Source organism: Pseudorca crassidens, chromosome 3, assembly GCF_039906515.1.
Source record: "Pseudorca crassidens isolate mPseCra1 chromosome 3, mPseCra1.hap1, whole genome shotgun sequence".
Lineage (NCBI taxonomy): Eukaryota > Metazoa > Chordata > Mammalia > Artiodactyla > Delphinidae > Pseudorca > Pseudorca crassidens.
The window spans coordinates 55,534,656-55,559,588 of NC_090298.1; the positions used below are offsets into that span (position 1 = coordinate 55,534,656).

At 37.2% G+C, this 24,933-nt stretch overlaps 1 protein-coding gene across 2 annotated transcripts in view; it reads left to right on the top strand.

Annotated features, from left to right (window-relative positions):
* Positions 1-3,007: 3,007 nt before the first annotated feature.
* SLC30A5 (solute carrier family 30 member 5) overlaps positions 3,008-24,933 on the top strand; it is a 29,281-nt gene continuing 7,355 nt past the window's right edge. Inside the window, exons 1-11 of one of the 2 annotated variants that reach the window (XM_067730881.1) lie at positions 3,008-3,384; positions 12,055-12,177; positions 13,910-13,976; positions 15,174-15,259; positions 17,989-18,076; positions 20,631-20,718; positions 21,922-21,998; positions 22,241-22,411; positions 22,866-23,154; positions 23,338-23,546; positions 24,260-24,417. In XM_067730881.1, the coding sequence (XP_067586982.1) occupies positions 3,299-3,384; positions 12,055-12,177; positions 13,910-13,976; positions 15,174-15,259; positions 17,989-18,076; positions 20,631-20,718; positions 21,922-21,998; positions 22,241-22,411; positions 22,866-23,154; positions 23,338-23,546; positions 24,260-24,417 (1,442 nt within the window). In that variant the 5' untranslated portion in view covers positions 3,008-3,298. The remainder of the gene's footprint in view (positions 3,385-12,054; positions 12,178-13,909; positions 13,977-15,173; positions 15,260-17,988; positions 18,077-20,630; positions 20,719-21,921; positions 21,999-22,240; positions 22,412-22,865; positions 23,155-23,337; positions 23,547-24,259; positions 24,418-24,933) is intronic. The other variant, XM_067730880.1, reaches the window with a different exon arrangement.

A 24,933-nucleotide genomic window follows, 5' to 3' on the forward strand; every position in this document is an offset into this window, starting at 1 on the left:
ATGGATACTAATAAAAGTGAGTGAAAGTGTGATCAGAAACAATCTTGACATGGTCTCAAAGTATCTCCAGACAAAATACTTATTCATTAACATTATATTGAAAAATCTGGCAGATGTCTTCTTATCAAATGATAGAAGTTCACTTTACCAGTTAATGAGACCAGTCAGCATCATGTACCTTCTGATGTGACGCACTGAGAGGAATATAGAATCACTTCTGTGTTATTCTTGCCAAAAATGCGTACCTAAAATCCAATCATGAGAAAACATCAGACAAACACAAACTGACAGACATTCTGCAAAGTAATTGTCCCATTCACTTCAAAAACGTCAAGGTCATGAAAAAAGGAGAGACCAGGAACTGTTCCAGATAAAAGAAAACTAATGAGACATGACAATTAAATGCAGCACATGATCTTGGATGAATCCTGGACCTATAAAAGACTGTATTAGGGGAAAAAAATGTAAGATATTTCTCAAGGACCATTTTAGCTCCCAAAGTCTCCATGAGGTTTACTGCATCTTTTGTTGGACTGCACCATTTCTCAACTTCTCCTTCTGCCCAATTATGTTTCCTTTCCCTCCCTTTTACAGTTGTTAGTCCCAAAAGCACTCCTTGATAAATATCTTGCACATTAAACTCCATCTCAGAGTCTGCTTCCTAGAGAACTCAAGCTGAAACAAAAAGAGTGAGTAGGATCTTAACAAGCAAAGGTTGAGGCGGTGTGCATTCTACACATGAAAACTAGCCTGAGAAAATTCTTGTATTGGAAGAGAAACAGCGTAATTGAAGGGGGGAAAGGGTGACTGGAATCCAGAGAGCAGAAGGCAGCTTGTTATGAGATGAAGCTGAAAAGATAGGTTAGGGCAAGCCCATACAGGATGCTGTTGGCCATGTTAATGATTTGAGTTTGTTGTAAGAGTAATGGAAAGCTGCTGGAAGGCTGGAGAGTAGAGTGGGGGTGGGGCAGACAGTGCATGATAAGATGGGCAACTGGAATAGATTACTGTTACTGTGGCAGAATGTGGAAAACAGATTTTAGAAAAGGGAAAGAGTGAACTTGGAAAGACTAGTAAGGAGGTTACTGTAGTTGTCTAAACAAAACATGATGGTCATCTAAACTAGATGGTGGAGATGAGGATGGAAAATTTTGGATTGATTCAAGAAATATTGAGAAGGTAAAAAATGACACAACTTGGTGATGGACTGGATATAGACCATAAGGAAGGGGAGGTGTTAAGGATGACACCTGCGTTTTGGTTTGCTAAACTGAATAAATGGTGTCATCCAATGAAGTAAGAAACATTAAAAGAGGATCAGGTTTAGCGGAAAGATCGTGAGTTTTGGACATAAAGAACTTGAGCTTCCTCTGACAACCAAATGTGGGGTTCTGGAACCAAGGAAAGAGAATGTTTCAAGAAGGAGGGAGAGATCAACTATGTTGAAAGCCATAGAGAGATAAGGTAATACGTAGCTCAAAAATATCCATGAGAGAGCTGCTTCAGAAGAATGATGAAAGTAGAAGCCAGGTTGGACTGGGTTGAGAAGTGAGTAGGAAGAAAGAAAACAGAGACACTTTTCCTTCCACTGCAAAAAAACAGGAAACACATTAGCCTAAAAGAAAAATGTCCTAATTCTAACCAAATCAAATATCAACTTAATTCAAGCTCCACTGGGGATAAAAATTAATCTCAATGTATACGTGTCATTTTACCTAGTTCTCTGAACTCCAAAGGAATGGAATTAGCTCTAGAAAAACACAATAGTTAGTTGTTACCAATGCTATTTGGGTTAGAAAATAGCAATTCTGCAAAGAAATTGCTACAAAAAAATGCTACAAAAAAGTCACTTCAAGAAAGTGAAGCAAGAATGTCACTCTTTGTTAGGCTTTACCTGATCTACTCCACTCTAAGTCAATGATTATCACCTAATGCAGGCAAAAGATATGGACATTTCTGTACAAATTCAATAAGCAAACATCCTGAATTTAAAAGTCCAACATACTGATGGCGTATTGTATCTTTGCTCTCTTCTTTGCCTCAAACAGGATAATACGTATCTTTAGCTTTTAAAGTTCATGCCTTCCTCTATGCTCTACACATAGGATACACCTTCCCACAATGCTTTTCTCCCATATCCAAAACCTTATCCAAGTTCCAGGTCAGCTTCTATCAGTGAGTCTTTTCTGGTTATACCCATATCACACCTTATTTGGGAAACCTTAGCATTTGTGCCTTTGCCAACTAGGTCTTGCTCTCAAATTGCTAAATATTTTCCACAATAGATTATGAAGTCCCAGCAGGCAGAGACTATGACTCCTCATTCTTTTATATGTTACCAAGAGTCTTTATGTACATTCGAATTAAGTGGAGTATTGTAAACTAATCATAATTTACACTGTTCAAAACCCCATTTTCATCTCCATATCCCAATCCTCAAATTTACCTATAAATAATAATAATAGCTAACATTTATTACTATTTCACTGTTATAGACACTTTTCACATATTAACACATACAATTCTCCCAACAACCCTATGATATAGATATTACTATTCTTACTTTGCAGATAAGGAAACTGAGGTACAGAAAGGCCAAGTGACACAATTAGTAAGTGGCAGATTCGGGATTCAAACCAACACAGATACAGGAACCCACCTTCTTAACTTTTTAGCAACAGAAAAATAACTCTAATAAAGCCTGGTCCTACCTGCCTAGGTTTACTGATGTGCAAGGATTAAGTAACACAGTTTAGGAGCCAGAATTTAAAAGAAATTCTATTTAATCGCAAGTTGTGCATTTTCTATGTCCCCTACCTGCGCTCCAGAAGAACCCGCTGTGTTCCTGACAGCCCATAGGTTGCGCTGCAGGGACAGGTATGTGCTCAGGCCTCGTCAATGGGAGGAGCTGATACGGGGCGAGGATTCCGTCCGTAGCCCAGCGGTAGGTAGAGCCTTAGGAAGGGGAGGGGACGGCGAGTGTTGTACTGTGCGCAGGCGCAGGGCCGGGCACTCCCCCAAGAGTGAGGGCTGCTGGGCCCGATGACGTGGCCTGGCCCCGTCCGATCCGGTGAGCCTCCGGGAAACCTGGCGGCGCCGGAACTGTCCGCGGCCTAGTCCCGACGCGCGTGTGCTTGTGAGCCGGAGCCGGGGACAGCGGCAGCGGCCCGGCCTACGGGGACCCGACGGGGCCGCTGGCATGGGGGAGTGACGCGCCTGCGCCCGGTGTTCCGCGGCAGCGGCGAGACATGAGGAGACTCCGCAGCGGGGGCAGCGGCGGCGGCTCCTGATCCCCGGGATGGAGGAGAAATACGGCGGGGACGTGCTAGCCGGCCCCGGCGGCGGCAGCGGCGGCCTCGGGCCGGTGGACGTGCCCAGCGCTCGGTAAGGGACCGATCGGGCTCCTGCCTCCGGAGCCGCTCTCTCCCCACGCCTGCCCGACAGCTCCGGACACACGTTGCCCGGACCCTCCCGGGTGCGCGCGGGGCCCGGCGTCCCTCCCGTGCGGCTGACAGCCCGGAACGCCCTCCTCGGTTCCGTACTCCCTCCCGCGACAGCTTTCATTGGTTCCGCCATTCCCCGCTGCAGAATGAATGCTCTAAGATCCGGGAAGGTTCTGCTTGAGTTTCTGGTTTTCAGGGCAGACCGTTAACCTTAGAACTGCCAGCCAGTTCAAGTGAGAGGTTTTTCTGACCTATGAGAAGCATGTCTGTTAGCTCTTTCTCCCTGAAATAGTAGTTTGGTGATACTGAACCTTTCTGATGTCTGCCTGTGTAAGTTAAAGGAAGGGTCACCATCATCTCTTCAGGCGAAGAAACCAAAAGTACAAACAGATGGACTTTGATGTTCAGGTTAACCTCGCAAAACAAGAGTCCACCCCGCCATCTAGTTTTTCTTTTCCTTTCTTCGCTTATTTTGTTTTATTATTAAGTAAGACATGTGTGCTCATGGTCAAAAAATTCAAACAGTACAGAAATTCGTAGAATAAAAAGGAAACAGTCCCCATTACCCCCCTCCCCGCAATGTTCCCACGAACCCCCAAGAGGTAAGTAATTACAGTGATCACTTTCCATTGTGTCCTTCTTGACCTGTCCTAATTTCTGAGGTAGTGTCGCAAGATGTATAAAATATGGCCCAACAGTTTGGTTGGAACTGGTTTTCATTGCCTGTATATTTAATAAGGTTAATGAGATTAGTTCAGTGTTTTTTGTTCTTGGATACCTCCTTTTGAGACATGGTGGTTTCGGTAAATTCTTTGGAACTGTGGAAATAGCATTTCTAACATAACTATTTGTGCGTGAAATGCTGGAACAGAAGTTAAATCAGCTGCGTTTTTTGTAGTTACAAGTTTAATTTTCTAGTCTATTTTGAGCAACTCATTTTGTAAAAAACAATGCCTATCAGATATTATTTACTGAGACATGACAACTAAATGCAATAGGTGATTCTGGTGTAGTTTTAATAGTGAGGAAAATGCTGTAAAGAATAGTACTAGGTCAATTGACAAAACTGATATGTGGACCATAGATTAGATAAAAGTATATCCATGTTAAATGTCCTGTAGTTCATAACTCTTCTGATTTCATAAAAGGATGTTCATGGGCTTAGGAATACAAGTAGTTGGGGTAAAGGAGCATGATGTATGTAACTTACTCTTTAATAGTTCAGGGGAAAAAAAGTTTGTATTTAGAGAGAGATAATAAGGCAAATAAGGTAGTATGTAACAATTAGAGAATCTAGGTAAAGAGTGTACTATTCTTGCACCTTTTCTGTCACTTGAAATTATTTTTAAATAAGTAATACAAAATTTTTATTTACTCAAGAGCTCATTATCTTAGATGTGGTCAACAGTCCTTTGCCGTCTTATTTTCATTATTTGCTTAGCAGAGCTGCCCTCCTATTGTAGTTCATTGCAGAATCAAATTCAAATCAGGACTGGTTGAACTTTGAATAGATTTCAGGTTGCAAGAGTTTTCCTTTATGTAGACTAAAAATCAAAGTATGGTTATAACCTGCAGCAAAAGCTAATTAACAGATCCTTTAATTGTGGATATTTTTATTCCTGAATTCACGAATATGAATTGTTTTAAATGTTTCTATGTTGGGCGTCCCTGGTGGCACAGTGGTTGAGAGTCTGCCTGCAGATGCAGGGGACACGGGTTCGTGCCCCGGTCCGGGAGGATCCCACATGCCACGGAGCGGCTGGGCCCGTGAGCCATGGCCGCTGAGCCTGCGCGTCCGGAGCCTGTGCTCCACAACGGGAGAGGCCACAGCAGTGAGAGGCCCGCACACTGCAAAAAAAAAAATGTTTCTATGTTGACTTCAATAAGTCCTCTTTGCAGGAAAGGGCAGAGGGTGACAGCCAGCATTTATTAAGTACTTCCTATGTTCCAGGTACTTTGCGTGCAGCATCTCACTTAATCCTTACAACAGCACAGACTCATTAGTTGCATCCTTGTCTCAGATCAGGTAACTGGGACATAGAAAAGTAATTTTCCCAAGGTCACACACCTAGTAACTAATCTGGGAGTCAGTTACCTCAAACTTCATTTATAGCGCCTTCTACGCAGTGGACACGAATGTATCAAGCTTGAATTACATACACTGAATTTGTTTTTTTAACTGGAGAACTGTGAGCTGCTACAGTGAGCAAATCCCAAGAAACAGGTTTGAACCCAAACTCAAATTTCAGTAATTTCAGATTTAAAGAACCAGAGATTTTTCTAACCCTTCACAGAAAATACCAGTGATACTTTTGATGAGACTAGTTAATGGCAGATAATGATATATAAGCCATCTCAGGTACTAAGGGGAAGTGGATTGGATCCCGCTAAGTTGCCCAAAGGGTCAGTGAATGGCTCAGGGGCCACTGCCCCCATTTAAGAGCCTCCCTTCCTCACACCCCAGCTTTCCCCCTTAGTATGTTTTCCTCCACAACATGAACTAGGATTGTGTACTTATTAGTATATGGTTATTTGGCCTTAGCTAGTGTTTTGTCTTTAGCCCAACAGGAAGACTTCATTAATTGACACTTTAAAAATCAAAATATTCACCTTTTAGTTAAATGTTAAAATAATTTTCCTAATTAATAATGATAAAAGATCTTCACTATATATTACATGAAAAGTCACATAACAATTTCAAAATATATGTACAATGGTGAATACGTGAGTGTATCTAAAATAAGTGCTTGTCCATACGTGGAGATGCAAAGGAAAAGGTGTGGAAGGATGTCCCCAGTTGGTCACCTATGAGGAGGAAATTGGGAATGGTTTTCTTTAAAACTTTGATAACAACCAACTACTCAGGAATTACTTTCGTAATCTGTTTTTTAAAAATTAAAAGGGGAATAAAGTATCAGAAATTTCATAATAGTAATATTGTCAAGAAGTATTATACTTAATGTTCCATATGACTGAATCTTGCCATTAAAGTGCCAAATTTTTAAGTTTTGTTAATACTTTTTTTTTTTTTTTTTTTGCGGTACGCAGGCCTCTCACTGTTGTGGCCTCTCCCGTTGCGGAGCACAGGCTCCGGACGCACGGGCACGAACCCGTGTCCCCTGCATCGGCAGGCGGACTCTCAACCACTGCGCCACCAGGGAAGCCCAAGTTTTGTTAATACTTTAAACAAAAATTATTTAGAAATAATTTTATATATTGCCCCATCTTTTTAAAACAAGTATATTAAATATAGTTTACCTTTTTCTTGATGACTTCTGATCATTATGAGCGTAATCTGGTGAACCGAGGTTTTCTTCAAAGGTCCGTCCCAGTACTAGCGTTCTTCATATGCTGCTCTCCGTACTTTGAAATTCCCCCTCCCTTTCCTTGCTTCGTAATTCTATTTAGTCTTTTCCTTTTTTTTAACTTGAAGTATAGTTGGTTTACAGTGTTGTGTTAGTTTCAGGTGTACAGCAAAGTGATTCAGTTATATGTATATATATTCTTTTCAGATTCTTTTCCATTATAGATTATTATAAGATATTGAATACAGTTCCCTGTGCTATACAGTAGGTCCCTGTTGATTATCTATTTTGTATATAGTAGCATGTATCTATTAATCCCAAACTCCTAATTTATCCCTCCCACCCCCCCCTTCCCCTTTGGTAACCGTAAGTTTGTTTTCTATGTCTATGAGTCTGTTTCTGCTTTGTAAATAAGTTCATTTGTATCTTTTTTTAGATTCCATGTATAAGTGATATCATATGGTATTTGTCTTTGTCTGACTTACTTCACTTAGTACGATAATCTCTAGGTCCATCCATGTTGCTGCAAATGGCATTACTTCATTCTTTTTTATGGCTGAGTAATATTCCATTGTGTGTGTGTGTGTGTGTGTGTGTGTGTGTGTGTGTGTGTGTGTGTGTGTGTGCCACATCTTCTTTATCCATTCATCTGTCAGTGGACACAGCTTGCTTCCTTGTCTTGGCTATTATAAATAGTGCTGCTGTGGACATTGGGGTGCACATATCTTTTCAATTAGAGTTTCTGTCTTTTCTGGATATATACCCAAGAGTGGGATTGCTGGATCATATGGCAACTTTGTTTGTTTTTAACATTTTAATTTATTTATTTACTTGGCCACACCGTGTGCCCTGCAGGATCTTAGTTCCCTGACTAGGGATCGAACCTGGTCCCCCAGCAGTGAAAGCCTGGAATCTTAACCAATGGACCACCAGGGAATTCCCCAGCAACTGTAGTTTTTTAAGGAACCTCCCTACTGTTCTCCGTAGTGGCTGCACCAATTTACATCCCCACCATACCCTCTCCAGCATTTATTATTTGTAGACCTTTTTTTTTTTTTTTTTTTTTGCGGTACGCGGGCCTCTCACTGTTGTGGCCTCTCCCGTTGCGGAGCACAGGCTCCAGACGCGCAGGCTCAGCGGCCATGGCTCACGGGCCTAGCCGCTCTGCGGCATGTGGGATCTTCCCGGACCAGGGCACAAACCCTTGTCCCCTGCATTAGCAGGCGGACTCTCAACCACTGCACCACCAGGGAAGCCCTATTTGTAGACTTTTTGATGATGGCCATTCTGACTGGTATGAGGTGATACCTCATGTAGTTTTGATTGCATTTCTCTGATAATTAGCAATAACACGTGCCTCTTGGCCATCTGTATGTCTTCTTTGGAGAAATGTCTATTTAGGTCTTCTGCCCGTTTTTTGATTGGGTTGTTTGTTTTTTCTACTTAGTCTTTAATACACACTTAGACATCTCAGACTCTGAAGATGACTTTTGCTTCCCTAGTTGCAGTTAGTTACTTCCATATCTATTCCTTTAGATCTCTGCTACTAACTTGGGTCACATAAATACTTGTTTCTTGCCTGTCTTCCTTAGACCTCAAACTCCTTGAGGGCAGGGCCTCTGTTACACATTTAGTTTCTTGGATAACACCTAGAAATGCATTTAGTTGTGAGCAACCAAACTAAAAGAGCTTTAATCACATACGGATATATTCTTCTCACGTAAAAGAAACCAGAGGTTGCTGGTACTTGTTCAGCCCCTCAGCAGTACCATCTGGGACCAGATTCTTGGTCTTTGCTCTCTGCCATCCCAAGTGTGGCTCTCATATTCAGGCTTATTATAAAATGGATGACATTTTCTAGAGAATGTTAACATGTTGATAATATTTTTAAGATAAATTTTAGATAAAAGTCCTCCTTTGAAGTCAGAAAGAATGCAGAACTAGTTCCACCTGCATCAGGCCTTTTTATCAGGAAGAGGGAAGGCTGTAGTACCTGAAACCACCCTGACAGACAGGTCTCATTAGCCACAGATGACATCTGGCACACAGTAAGTGAGCAGGGAATATTTGAAGAATGGCTTAGTAGCCCCATGAGGGTGTACAAGGCTCTTTGCTGACCTCAAGAATTCCCCAGATTGCTGTGATTTTTAATGTACCTTTGTCAGTTTTTCCTGGTCTTTGTTTTCTCCCTCCCTGTCTTGTTGACAGTGTTCTTTGTGTCCTTGCTTCTATCCTGCTGCTTTATTTTTACACGTAGTTAAGAACTTAAGGAGTGAAGCACTTGAGGTTTTGAGCTTTCCTCTCTCTACTTGATGTGTGTCTTTCATTCTGAATTCATAACTGGGTTGATGACAGTTTAAATTGCCAGAAGCTTGACTGCCAGCTATGTACTGTACTACTGCACTATCTACATTATTGTGCTAGATATTACTGTATCACACAAGTGTAATTGTAGAATTCATTTAGTAAACATTTGCCGAGCACATATTATATGCAAGTCCCTGAGTTAAGAACTGAATAAACAAAAGATTTCTAGCTCAAGAGTAGTATTTTTATTTGCTAATTATAAACTGCTACCATGACTGGAGTATATAATTAATATTAATATAGTTAATTTACTTAAGTTTATCTGACTTTTTTCTCTAGCTTAAATGGGCCAAAATCGACATTAATCTTAGGTTTTAATATACATTTTGTTTTTCATATTTAAAGATTATTTTACCCTATATGTGGGCCACTGTGAATGTATAATTGGGAACAGTTTAGAAGATGGGAATCCTCAAAGCCTTTTGGATGAACTTTGGTTTTCTGTGTGACATATTAAAAGAGCATACTTAAGAGACATGGACTTGACCCTAGCTAACTCTGTGGACTTCAACTTCCCAGTCTGTGACATGAGAGGAATTGGACTAGAGAATCTCTAAGGTGTTTTTCAGCTTTTAAATATTAGTGTTCTGTTTCTTCTAGCATATATACATTTACTTTCTAGTAAATACCTAGACAATTACTAGAAATTTGGTAGATTTTTCATGTTGTACTGTGTGTTTTCAGCCAGTCTGCAAACAATCCAGAAACAAAATACACTCGATTTTTTTATCGTAGCCATAATTTTAATTTTATTTATTTTTTCCAATACTCCTCTTTTCATTGAGATAAAATTACCTACCATAAAATGCATAGATTTTAAAGGTACCAGTTTTCATTTTTCACAAATGCATACCCATGTAACTTTCAGCATAATCAAGCTATAGGACGTTTTTATCACCCCAGAAAATCTGCTTGATCTTTTAAACAGAAATTTCAGTGTCTATACTATTCTACAGGTAAATTAAGTAGGGACTTCTGTGCTTTAGGATTTGACTTACTTTATTCCACATTAACATTTTTATTAACTTCTTGGTGATTAATTTTCACATTGTTAAAACTCCCAGATTGCACTATTAAAAAGCCCCCCAGATTATGTTCATGAAAAGAAAAACCACTTTGTTCCAAATCTGATTTTCTTTAATATACTATGATATTATTTGGACTAAAACAGAAAATGAGCCATCGGACAGTGAAGATGTTGGAATTGCTGAGATTCATTCTTTCAAGGACTGAAATTTATTTTCGTAGTTGCATCAAAATCTTCCAAATATATATATATTTTCATGCCTTCTTAAGCAGATTGCTGTTTGTTGACTCAGTGCCATGGGACTTAATGAGTCACACTCATTGATTTTTATACCATCCTACATACATTGATATCATTGCATATCAAATTGTTTTAACTGCTATTTGAATGACTTAGGTTTCCCTTAAACTTCTGTGTTTGCTTTTTTGTATTTTTCTCCCATTGGTAGAGACTTCTCATTCCTGCTGGTGTGCTGGCTTTGGACATCCCTTTTATCTCCTTTTTAATGTATTAACACCTGTTAGATATAAACTTAGAAAGTAGTCTCTTGAATGACTTGCAAAGATGATCTGTTGAGAGGGGATGTTAGAAGTTCTCACCTTTTTATCTCATTCTTTTTCATTTCTAATTTGTGTATGTTTTATAACATAATATCAGGAGAGTAGTACATGTTTGTAATGTACAAATAATCGGTTTCAGGTGCAAAATTTTTTTTTACTACTAGAGGTATATGACCAAAGAAGACTACTAATCTAGAAAACTGAGATAATTTCTTCACTGTTTTCTGATTGCTCTTTCAGGAGCTTCTTTTTCGTTTCTTTTTATGGCAGCCTAATTTTTCCATGGATGAACTTTTCTTTCTTATCCAAGAATATTATTTCTAGTTCTTTGTTGTTTTCTGCTATTCCCTGTGATCTCTGTATCTTTTAAATTTCTTTGCTGTTTTAGTTTGTTTGGTCTCTCATTATAGGCTTATCATAAAGGATTGATTATCCATATTTGGCCATTCTTATTTGAGTGAGGCCCAAAAAGCTAGTTAGAAGACCTGTATGGGGCTTGTCCCCTGGTGGGCTTCTCCAGAGAAGGGTTCTCCTGCTGGGAGATTGAAGCCTGGCAGTTAGGATGTTAGAGTTAAATGAGGGAAGGCAGGTGGGGTGGGGTTAAGAAGGGAAACTTCCTTTTAATCTCCATGATTTTAGTCCAACACTTCATCCCTCTTTTCCGCTTTGCCTTATGTCTAGACTTCTCCAAAGGTGAAGCTCTTGTCCTGTCATGATTTAGGAGGGATGGTTGCCTGGCTGTGCTGGGTGGGATTCTGGGGACCTAACTACCTGGCAGACTTCCTAATGATCCTCCTCTTTGCAGCTCTCCACACCCTTTCTGAGGTGCTTCAGATTCCTGAGCCTTCTCAGGGCTCTGTAGGTCAGGTCACTTCAACTGTGACTCACTGCAGTCACTTAGCGAAGCAGAGGAGAGGTAAACCTAAGGCATTCACCATTCCCCCCTCCTTTCCTATATTATAGTCTCGTTTCATGACAGATGGTTTGGTTTCTGTTTTTATTCTCTTTATTTGTTTGGAGTAATTGTTTAAAAAGCACATTAGAAAATAGTTGAGGCAACTCAATCAAGAACATTTTTATTTTTAGTTTGGCCTTTTTTTCTTTAATAGACGGTATCTGTGCATACATAATACGTCCATGTATATTGCAAAAAATCTGAAAGTATATATACCAAAGTGTTAATAGTAGTTATCACGTGGAGGGGTGAGTTGAGTTTTTGTTTGTTTCATTTTTTGTTTATATTTATGGTTTTCATAAAGACCCCTATTACTTGTATAATAAGAAAAAAAAGGATTACAGAGTTCTTTGTGATTTCAATGATACTGAAACTTGTTTCTGTTTTTATTTTTCAGGTTAACAAAATATATTGTATTACTGTGTGTCACTAAAGTTTTGAAGGCTGTGGGGCTTTTTGAATCATATGACCTCCTGAAAGTAGTTCACATTGTTCAGTTTATTTTTATATTAAAACTTGGGTGAGTGTGTATGGTTCTTTTTTTCCTTAATGTTTTTTAATTTCTTTGAAAATCCTGTTTTAACTGAGTATCTTTAGGATATTTTACATAGAATATTTTGTGCATTTTATTCCTCCTGATAAGTACTTGATAATTTTTTTTTTAAAGACAGAATACCTAAGGTTAGAGGTACCAAGAGACTGGATTTAAAAAAAAAAAAAAAGGATTGTCATATTCTATTAGCTTGCCAAAACATCAGCTTTTGCTTTAGTTTGTGTTAATGAGGTTTTTGCAAATTTAATGTCTGGCTTAATAGAATACAGCTGGATCCCCATATCTGAGTCAGTATTCAGTCTGTTACAGTATCTCACATGAACTAGCCTCTGAAAAGCTCTAATATACACCCCTGAGAGAATAAGAGTGAAAAGGGCAAATAATATCCTAATACTTCTGTAAAAATAGTTTGACCTCAGGACTTCCTTGGTGGTACAGTGGTTAAGACTCCGAGCTCCCAATGCAGGGCACCCAGGTTCGATCCCTGGTCAGGGAACTAGATCCCACATGCATGCCACAACTAAGAGTATGCATGCCACAACTAAGGAGCCCATGAGCCACAACTAAGATACAGCACAACCAAATAAAAAATAAATATTTTTAAAATAATTTTTTTAAATGTTTAAGAAAAAAATAGTTTGATCTCACAGCTCCCTAAAAGGGCCTCAGGGACCCTAGGGATTCCCAGACCATCCTACTGGCATAGTCTAACCTTCCAGCAGGCATAGAATGTCGCCTGAGACTTGTCTTGGCACAGATGTTCCTTATTTTCCAAGTTAAACCATGCTGGGCTGTCTTCACTACATGTCCCTTCATGGTATAGGGTCCCCTTACAGTATAAATTTTACACTACTCTGCATCTAGTAAGAAATTCTCTCTAAGTAAAGATTCTCTGGACCTTGAGATTGATAGTGACCAACCTCTGTATTAATAAATATCTGTTAGGGATTTCCCTGGTGGCGCAGTGGTTAAGAATCCGCCTGCCAATGCAGGGGACACGGGTTCAATCCCTGGTCCATGGAAGATCCCACATGCTGCGAGCAACTAAGCCTGTGCGCCACAACTACTGACCCTGCACTCTAGAGCCTGCACGCCACAACTGCTGAAGCGCACTTGCTGCAACAAGAGAAGCCACCGCAATGAGAACCCGCGCACCGCAATGAAGAGTAGCCCCTGCTCGCTGCAGCTAGAGAAAGCCCGTGCGCAGCAACAAAGACCTAACTCAGACAAAAAAAAAAAAGAAAAGAATCTGTTAGACTCCTGGCAATTTTAGTAATCATGGAAAGTGATTCTTGACTAGAAAATTTTTAGCACCACTAGAATATATTTTTATATAACTATTTTGGGAATATGAAAAGTAGGGATATATGATTAGTACTTTCTTCATTTCTATTTCAAGATTTGTTATTACTGTTTTAGAGAAGATAGGAATTATTTTCTTTAGTAAAGTATAAAAAAATATTGAGACTTCTTTTATGGCTTGTAAACTGGTTCTGAAGGCAGATACAAAAGAAAGAAGAGTTCCCAAAATATTGTAGTGGAAGCCTTATTAAAATAAATATTGTTCTCTAGTATATTTTCTTTAGAGGTTAACATACCCTTCAAATTCTAGTATATTTGTTTAAGTGTCTTTACTTAAAACCACACCTTGTATATAAGATTAATTAATATTAATATATTAATGTTTCAATATTCACAGGACTGCATTTTTTATGGTTTTGTTTCAAAAGCCTTTTTCTTCTGGGAAAAGTATTACCAAACGCCAGGTAAGTCTTTTGCAGAATCCTTTTGTCCTAGCAGTGGACCAGGAGGCAGTGTTCTTTCCTTGATCAGGGTTACTTACTGAATGATTTTAAGTGCTCAGCAGAACATTTCCAGAGTTAACTTGCCCTTGACTTAGCATTTCAGAACTGAGGCTTTAAGAGTAAATGCTAAAGTGCTAAGATAATGAAGTGTTTAAAAATGTAGACGAGGGTAGAAAATGTTTCCAGCATGCATATAATTATTTTTTTAATACAGGATCCATATGCTGAAAAGATTTACAAATCAGACATGTAGACATGCCCACAAGCCTAGGATAAATGTCACTGAGAAGCAGATAAAGCATAAGGGTTACGAGCAAGGCCTCTGGAGTCAGACAAATTCATGGCTGTTCTAATGACAAACCTTACTTTAAGCAAGTTACTTAATTTCTCTACCTTCATTTTCTGACCTGTAAAATGGAGATAATAATGCCTTCCTAATGGAGCTATAAGGAATAAATGAATTAATACATGTAAAGTTCTTAAAATAGTACGTGGCATACAGTGCGTATGCAGTACATATCAGCTGTCACCCTCTTCATTGTTATTATTCCCTTTAAGCATCTGAGGTTCAGGATGCATACCAGAAATGTCCTTCATTCTGCATCATCTCATATTATCACCTCTTTGGACAGTAGTTACACCCTACTACATATTTGCTACATATATGCCACAACTTAGAAACCTGTGCCATGATTTTTTATTAGATGAATTTAAGTACCTCTGTTTTAGAGACCAAGAACATTTTTTAAAACAGGATTAATATTTTAAAACCCATCTTAACTTTTTTCCCTCTCTTTTCAAATAATTGAAGGACTGAATATCCCTGCGGGAGAAGAATTTAAAAACTAAAACATTAAGTGTTCCTAGCAAACTAGTGAGAACTACTGTAAAAAACAGAGAAAATTGTACGCTATAGAAAAAGATTTCAGGATCTAGCAACAGACAAGAATATGGAAAATGAAAAACAGAATACTCTCTTGCAAATCTAGATTTAGTCAAGGGATCTTAATAATTTCTATTTAATTTTAAAATATGTAACTATTTGGCCATTAAAATATTTGTGTTACCATTATCTTTCCCTATGTATTTTATTTAAGATTTTGAGATATTTGGCAAAACATATGACTGAAATTTTTAATTTTTTGTTTCCATTTTTAGTGGATCAAAATATTTAAACATGCAGTTGCTGGGTGTATCATTTCACTTTTGTGGTTTTTTGGCCTCACTCTTTGTGGACCACTAAGGTAAATAGAAATGCATATTTTGAATGTTTATATTTCTTCATTTTGAATATTAGTTTTATGCCATTATGTTTTATGTCAAATGTTTGTCAGTTATGTACAAATGCTTCTTTCACTTCTATAGCATTGGGTACAACTCATTGAGTATATATATATATATTGAGGACCTGTTTAGCTTGTGGCCTAGTTCTTTGGTGAATACCATTAATGTATTGTTCATGATCTGTCATAGATATTTTACTAGTTAGAGTCCAAACAGTTTCAGAAAAATTTAGGATACGTGACTTTTTATTCATTGGTGATCCCTTTTAGCAGCTGATTTTAGAAATGAAAAGTCTGAAATGGTAAATAAAATCAACCAATAAGGAGGAAAGGAAAATCTTTAAAAAATGCTTCCCCCTCCCCCCCAACTCTGAAAGTCCTACTGCCCGCAGAAGATGCTTGAAAGATATGGTTATAAACAGATGTCTTGGGAATAGTGAGCCAATCATCAAAGATAAGTTTAACTCTCATTTCATATTCCCTTAAGTCTCTATAGATCTTTTTATGTAAATTGGTCGGTTCGGGGAGGGGGGGGACTGCTTTAGGGCCACTTAATTTAATAGGAATTATAACAGGTGCAACTGTGCATAAGTCTTCTTTTAATATTTCTCTGTCTCAAAATTATAAGCAAAAGTGCCTTGCCATTGATGGGGGGGCGGAATATGGGACAAGAAGTAAGGAATAAGATGAAGGGTGTTCTGAAGAGTCTCACTGAGGATGATGGAGTGGACAGTAGAAAGTGATCAGTGGGAAATGCTTTGTGAAAAGTCTTTTCTCCTCTCCCAGACAATAGAATAGCTCTGGGTTTGGCTCCCTTTGGCTTGTTTACTCTGTGCTTTGTCAAAGGAAGGGTGTATATAATTCCAATGTCATATCCCTGTCCGTGACAGCAGCAGCTTCCTGGCGTGGTGGGAAAGCTGGCTGGGATTTCTCAGCTTGGAGAAAACCTTTTCAGTTTATGCTTGAATATGATTGAGCGGTAATTTCTTACTCACGAAGTGATCTTTTGGTCTGTTTGTTACTAAATCGTTGTCCCTGTGTGTTAGGCTAGGGAAGGAAGGGGGAAAGTTGTTAAATTCTTCCTTGGCTCCTTATTTAGTCATCTACTTCTGCCCTTACAACCACTCACTACCACCAGCTCCTCTGCCAACACTGCCCCTCTCATTCTTTTACTAAAATTGTCATTCAGTTTCTTGATTAGAAAGACTCCTTTGGTGTTTCATTGCCTGTCTTATTTTAAGTTAGTATCATTCTGCTGATATATTTTTTTTATTGTAATCTCCCAAATATTAACAGAACTAAAATAATCACTACTGTGTTCTCATTACAGATTTTTGAATAAGGAAGAAAAATGAAAATTTTTCTAATGAGCAGCTGAAAATCTGTTCCCATGTAGATCCTATAAGCTCCCTTTAGCTGGCAATAATGTTTTTATTTTTTTTTAATATTCATACATATAAAAAAATATGAACATTCATGTATCCCCCCAAATAAAACCTTACCAGTTCCTTTGTTGCCCTGTGTATCCCCCTCTCCCCCTACCATTGGATGTAACCAGCATCTTAAATTTTGATTTTCATTCTCTTGGTTTTCTTTATAGTTTTACCATATATATACACATTTCTTTTTTGCAAGTTTTCTACTTTATATGAATAGAATTACATTGCATGTATTTTTGTGCAGCATACATTTTCCATTCAGTGTTGTGTTTGAGATTTGCCCATTTTGATGCATGTAGAGTATGTGTGTGTGTATGTATGTATGTGTGTGTGTGTGTGTGTATATATATATATACACATATATATATAGTTCATTCACTTTTGTGTTAGTTTTTTGAAATGTAATTCACATACCATAAAATTCACTCTTTTTGTCTTAGTCCATTGGGACTGCTATAATAAGAATACCATGGGCTGGGTGACTTTTAAAAAATACAGATTTGTTTCTCATGGTTCTGGAGGCTAGGAAGGCCAAGATTAAGGCAAAGCAGATTCAGTGTGTGGTGAGAGACTGCTTCCTGGTTCATAGACAGCCGTCTTGTCTCTTCACTGTAACCTCACATAGCAGAAGGGCGAGGGAGCTCTCTGTGGTCTCTTTTATAAAGGCAATAATCCCATTCATGAGTGTTTCACCCTCATAACCTAAACACCTCTCAAAGGTGTTCATTACCTCCTAATACCGTCACGTTGGTGATTGAGTTTAACGTATGAATGGGGGAGAGAAGGAGACACATACATTCAGTTTGTAGCATTTTTAAAGTATACAGTTCTGTATTTCTTAATATATTCATAGAATTTCATTCATTTTTACCACTGTATAATAGTCCTTTGAATGAATATACTCTAAATTATATTATACATTCTCTCATCAGTGGGTATTTAGGTTGTTTCTAGTTTTGGGCTATTGCAGACAATGCTGGTATCTTATAAGTGTTTCCTGGTACATATATACAAGAAACCTGTATGATATAATCCTACAAGTGGTATTATTAGATATTTGTAGCTTCAACCTTCCTAAGACAGATAATGCCAGAATATTTTCCAAAACAGCTGTACATGTTTATTTTTCCCATAATGTTTTATGAAAATCAAGGGGAAAGATTTATTTTCTTCTCCCTTACTCTCGTTGAATTCATGCTTCCTGATAAAGATCAGATATATTTCATGAATGATAATGTTTTATTTTTGTAGGACTTTGCTGCTATTCGAGCACAGTGATATTGTTGTCATCTCACTGCTCAGTGTTTTGTTCACTAGTTCTGGAGGAGGACCAGCAAAGGTAGAATTTTACATTATTCATTACTTGAAAATTGAAAGTGTACATGTAAAATACTATCCTTTACCATTTAAAAGAATGCAGAGGCTTTTTCTGCTAATTATAAATTTTTCTCACAACCATTTTGATTTTTACTTTTTATTTTGAAATCATTATATATTCCTAGGAAGCTGCAAATATAGTACAGAGAGGTCCTTGTGCCCTTCACTCAGTTTCAATAGTAACTTCTTACCCAGCTCTTATACTATCAAGACCAGGAAATTGACATTGGTACAATCCATGGACCTTATTCAGATTTCACCAGTTTTACATACACTCGTGTGTATATGTGTGTGTGTGTAGATTTGTGTAACCATCACCACGGTCAAGGTGCAGGACTGATTGATCACCACAGACATCTCCTTCATGCTATACCTGATCCCTCCCCTCTCTCATTCTTAACTCCTATACATCATTTTTGGAAAATACGTCCCTAAGAACTTGTTATATTTAAAGTCTGATGAATGTTTTGCCAACTAGGTGACCCTATTCATCTTCCATAATTTAAGTATTAATCTCTTTTCAGTAAATGCATCACCAATGTGCAATTATAACTTACACCTACAATACTTTTATTTACCAAATTAAATGCTTCCTATGCATGACGCATTGTGCTCGTTACAGAGGAAAGGAGAAATAAAGGCAAATAAGGTTTAATAGTTTCTGTTCTGAAAGGGGCTTTCAGGCTAAATAATGGAGGCAGATGAATAAAATAAAGTGAACAAAGTAACATGCCAAGTAGAGCAGAGTCTACCCAGCCTGTAGATTTCAAATTGGATCCTTGGGTATTAAAGCATATGCCACTATTTAATCTTTTCCCCTCACTCACAGAGTACTCCAAAATAAATGTCAAGTGGATTGAAGATTTTTGTAGTTAAAAAAAAAGATATTTGTAAAAGCACAGAATAAAATATAGATGGATAATTAATCTGTGGACAGAGAAGAACTTTCTGAGCATAAAACCAGTAGAAAAAAATCACAAAGGGGAAACCACGTACATTTGACTGCATAATGATTACAAGCATCTGTGTAACAGAAATCATTGTGCAAACAACAAACTAACAACAATAACAAATTGCCACAGATAAAAGTTTTGTTTTTTTTTTTTTTTGCGGTACGTGGACCTCTCATTGTTGTGGCCTCTCCCGTTTCGGAGCACAGGCTCTGGACACGCAGGCTCAGCGGCCATGGCTCACGGGCCCAGCCGCTCCGCGGCATGTGGGATCTTCCCGGACCGGGGCACGAACCCGTGTCCCCTGCATCGGCAGGCGGACTCTCAACCACTGCGCCACCAGGGAAGCCCCTACTTTTTTTTTTTTTTTAAATATAATCACTCAAATAGTTTAAAAAAATGCTGAAGATCCTCAATAGAAATGAGCAAAGGGCAGGAAAAGACAACTCACAAAAGAAATACAAATGACTTTAAAACATTAAACAAACATTTTACTGCACTAATCAGAAATGAGAGTATGGATCTTAATATCCTGTCATTAGTGTCAATAATGAATCTGGGCATCTCGCCAGGACTGTGACTTTTTTTTTCCTTAGTCTGACTCTGAAGCATCACAAAATTCTCAGTTGCCCTCTTTGCTAAGAAAAGATTATGTTATATTCTCCATATTTGGGTATTGTTAATGTTACCTTGTCCTGATTCAATGAAAATTATAAAATTTTAAATTATGTGGTTTATGTATACTAACTTTTGTCAAAATACCTACCACACTAATAGAGAATTTATCAAATGTAGTGGTAGTCATATAATGAATAAAATAGGATCCTCATTTTTCACTTAAAATTTTTATTTTATCGAAATATCTGGTATTACACCTATAAATTTGTAAATAGAGAATGTATAATAATGCTATTTAGATTGCTTCTGTACCAAAAATTCTGAAGTATTTGCATAAACGTGGATAGTGTGCCCTTTCTATAATTTTCTCTTGTCAAAATCCTTTCCCTGGAATGAGAACATAAGAAGTGTATTCAGCTTTTAATACCTTTACTAGCTATTAGAGATGACTTTACTAATTTTCTTAACATGCCCTCTTAGTTCTTTTTCCCTAGAAGAGTGGTAACTAGGTTACTGACATTATTGTAAATCAGCTGTCTTCTCTATTACTTGCATGTTGTAGAATAAATTAGGTCACTACTAATTATTCCTTAGTTACTTGGGCTTTTCAAACAGAAGCAAAGTAACATTTAGGAAGATTAGTTCTGTGAACATTTAATGGTTTGTACGTGGTAACATGCTGATCAGTACTAGCAAGGAGACAACTGAAGTTGTCAAATTGTCCAGTGCCCTAAAAATACCCTACAGGATTTGTTGGAGCTCTTTACTTTTGTATCTTACTGTTAATACTGTAAATTTATATTGTACAGTATAAGGACTTTAATGTCAGATGTTATTTTTTCTTTAAATATTTATCTGAAAAAAATTTTCTTTAGCATTTGTATAGTCATGGTCTTAAAAATCAACACTTGAAAAAGCTATTCTTGCTGTTATTCTCTTCATTTTCAGACAAGAGGGGCTGCTTTTTTCATTATTGCTGTGATCTGCCTATTGCTTTTCGACAATGATGATCTCATGGCTAAAATGGCTGAACACCGTATCCTTTTGCAAAAGATCGGAGTTTTTTAGTCTGGCACAATGGGAAATGAAGGAGTGACTGAATTATACTGATCAATCATGAATGAAACTTTCATAGGTTGATGTAGGTATTCTAAATCAGTATTCAAATAATGAATAAATTCATTCTAAATTAAATATTTTATAGCATCTCAGTATCTTTTACAGCACCCTAAGTTTTCAGAAATTTAGGGACAATGAAAGAATATTTTAGAGTGTCCTGATGCTATTAAAAAAAAAATAGGTGATTTACCACTCAACAAAATCAATCTGTTTGCTCTCTTGTAATTTAACAATTTAAATGCTCCTTTTAGAAGTCAGTGGCAATTATTAAATAGAAACTTTTTTGAGATTAAATGAAAAACCTTTGGCATCTTGCCTGAAAGAAGAAGTTCAAATTCCTTAACCTGGTATTCTCCCTCTTGCTCTAAATTATTATTTCCAACTCATCCCCCACTTGTCTCTTATATAAACCCAACTTTCCAATCAAATATATCTACTCATTTTCCTCTGCAGTCATGCACTGTTCTTTCCTATCTACATACCCTTGCCCACTCCATTTAGCAGGACTCAGAACACCAGTTTTGATCCTTCTGGTTACTGATACTGCTGTAAAACCTATTAGTTAACTAATGTCAGTTTACTTCGTTACAGTGAAAGAGGACAGCATGACTTTGCAGAACTCCAGGTTGATTGTTAGACAATTGTTGCCCACTGTACCCTCTTTTGCCTGTTGCTTGCTTTGCTGAGGCTTATGTGGTCAATGGCTTAGAAACAGATTTAGCACTGATTTTTACATGGCATATCCAATTCCATTGGATAGGAGTGATCTAAGGAGGTTCCTTGCTCTTGTCCCTTTGTCCTCTTTAGAGTATGCATGCCTATGTCTTTTGGAGGTTAAGCACTAAAATTTAACAACTGTGCCTTAAGCACTATTATAATTGTTTTGGAGACAACAAAAGAAATATATATAGGCCATTCTAATTTATAAATCATGTCCCAAAATTAAATTTTTAATTATTTCCTTTTGTTTTTAAGGGAAACATATTGTTGAGGATAGTCAGGTTTGCCCTCAGATTAGTGTATAGTCAACCCAAAGTAATGTAGCTAAAATTCCAGGAGGACTTCAGGATTCAAAGAGTTAATATTTGGAATTTTTTTTCCTTCACTCCAACTCACTTAGCTGAAGGACATCATGACAGTGCTCTAACTCACATGCTTTACACAGCCATTGCCTTCTTAGGTGTGGCAGATCACAAGGTATGTTCTTTTCTTTGTTCCTAAGGTGATCAAGAGATTCTGAAAAGTTACAGCAACTGTAGCTATAAAAGTACATTTAAAATAAGTTATCAGTAATTTACAGTACTGCCAGCCATTTAAGTAGTTCAGTAATTTGGGTTATGGAAAAAACATGCTAGCTCCATTTCTTTAAATATTATGTATTTAAGGCTTGAGTGTTGAACTGTGTGTTTCTAATGAGATTTATCTACTTTTACTCATAGGGTGGAGTATTATTGCTAGTACTGGCTTTGTGTTGTAAAGTTGGTTTTCATACAGCTTCCAGAAAACTCTCTATAGATGTTGGTGGAACCAAACGTCTTCAAGCTTTATCCCATATTGTTTCTGTGCTTCTCTTATGCCCATGGGTCATTGTTCTTTCTGTGACAACTGAGGTAAGAGCAGGAATTTATTGGTAATAAGTAAAATAAATTGCTCTTATTTATAGATTTTAGTTCAGTACATTGTATTTTATTTCAATTTGATGTTACAAGTGGCTTTAAATTATCAAGTACTATTACATTTATATATCCCTCCCATTCCTGTGGCCCACAGAAATCAGTTAAATACTAATAATAATATTAATAATAATTTAATACCTACCCACAAACCCAAGGATTATATATCACCAAGTATTTATAAAATTATTAAACAATAATGCTTCTTTTTTTAATACTTTGGGGAATACTAGGAAAATGTGCCAATATCTTATAACTCTTATATTTTGGCATTTTATAAATCATATTGAATCATGGGAATATTTGTTTATACATAAAGGGATTAACTAAAATATAAGATGTGAACTTTATACCCGTATGGTATTAACAAATTTTTTTTTTTAATTTCTAGAGTAAAGTCGAGTCTTGGTTTTCTCTCATTATGCCTTTCACAACGGTTGTTTTTTTTGTCATGATCCTGGATTTCTATGTCGATTCCATTTGTTCAGTCAAAATGGAAGTTTCCAAATGTGCCCGATATGGATCCTTTCCCATTTTTATTAGTGCTCTACTTTTTGGAAATTTTTGGACGCATCCAATAACAGACCAGCTTCGGGCCATAAACAAAGCAGCACACCAGGAGAGCACAGAACACGTCCTTTCTGGAGGAGTGGTAGTGAGCGCTATATTCTTCATTTTGTGTAAGCATTTTTCCCCTTAGCAAATTTCATCTTTTGGATTCTGATGTTCAGTCATTTACTAAATTTGGGAATTTGTTCAATGCTTCATACATTTAGTGCTGATAGATACTGTGTTGGGTTTTGGTGGCTTAAATTTTTTAAACTTTTGTAATATCCCTTTTTTTTTTCTTCTTCCGTTTCTAGCTGCCAACATCTTATCATCTCCTTCTAAGAGAGGACAGAAAGGTACCCTAATTGGATATTCTCCTGAAGGAACACCTCTTTATAACTTCATGGGTGATGCTTTTCAGCATAGCTCCCAGTCAATCCCTAGGTTTATTAAGGAATCACTAAAACAAATTCTTGAGGAGAATGACTCTAGACAGATCTTTTACTTCTTGTGCTTGAATCTGGTAAGAGTTTTAAATATTAGTGGCATATCTTAAAAGCGTAATCTTTTAATTTTGACAGTTCTGGTATAATTTTAGTAATTCCCGAATAATTTTAGTAATTAGAAATGGGCTAAAATTATATTTTCTCTAAGTATTAGAAAGATTACAGGATCATATTCATACTACTTAAACAAACAATTTTTTGAAGTATTTTAAAAACGTTGGTTTAGTGTGCTATTTCAAATTAGTAGATATAGTAGTTTATAAAGATTTTTATCAGGAATTCCATGGTGGTCCAGTGGTTAGGACTCCTCACTGCCAGGGGCCCAGGTTCAATCCCTGGTCGGGGAACTAAGATCCCACAAGCCACACGGCACAGCCAAAAAGAAAAAAAGATTTTTATCTACTCCTTATAAGATCTCACTACCGACCAGTTTGCTAACATTTTATAGTCTAGTTTATTTAGTTCTGCAGACATATAAATAAAACTATCCCCTTTTAAGTAGTTTATAAGATAGACATATCTGATTTAGCTTGATTTCTTATAGTTTATATGAAATGAGGTTTCTTGTATGAGAACCAGTTAAATAACGAAAGAGACAGTTATATAATATCTTCAAGTAAGGTTTGGGTAACTAAAGGTTAAAATCCTTATGATTAAATTCTGATAAATCTCTCTTGAAACAGTATTTCCCAACATACTCCTCTCCTATTTTTTTTTCAACGTGTTTTAGCTTTTTACCTTTGTGGAATTATTCTATGGCGTGTTGACCAATAGTCTGGGTCTGATCTCAGATGGATTTCACATGCTCTTTGACTGCTCTGCTTTGGTCATGGGACTTTTTGCAGCCCTGATGAGTAGATGGAAAGCAACTCGGATTTTCTCCTATGGGTAGGTACCCTGACTGTCAAGGCTTGTAGCAAATTCCATCTTATAGAATAAAATTTTACTACTTTTAATACAAATTTAATTTTTCAGAGCTTCATTTTTCTTTAATTTAAAGTAGATAAGGGAAACTAAACCAAGCATTTGATAAATACTGAATGGCAGTAAGCTTAAGACTATATACTCCCTGACAAATCCCTCTCATAGGTAGATAGCAAAAAATCAGTTAAATAGTGAGCTATTTGGCCAACAGTGTTTCTTTGAGGTAATGGAATGTTCATGGTCATTCACATCTTTGCAGTTAGAAAGAGAATTCAAAGTTTAAAGTGGCTATGCATGCAGTAGCCTTTCACTAAGTCATCATTAGTGAAATGATGCAGTATCCTTTCACTAAGTCATCATTCAGTTCAGCGAATATTAGAATCCCTGATTTGTGCAAGATATTTTGATAAGAACTATTGTAAATAGGTTAATAAATTCAGCTCTTACTTTCAACTGTTTATATTTTGAAAGATGGATGAC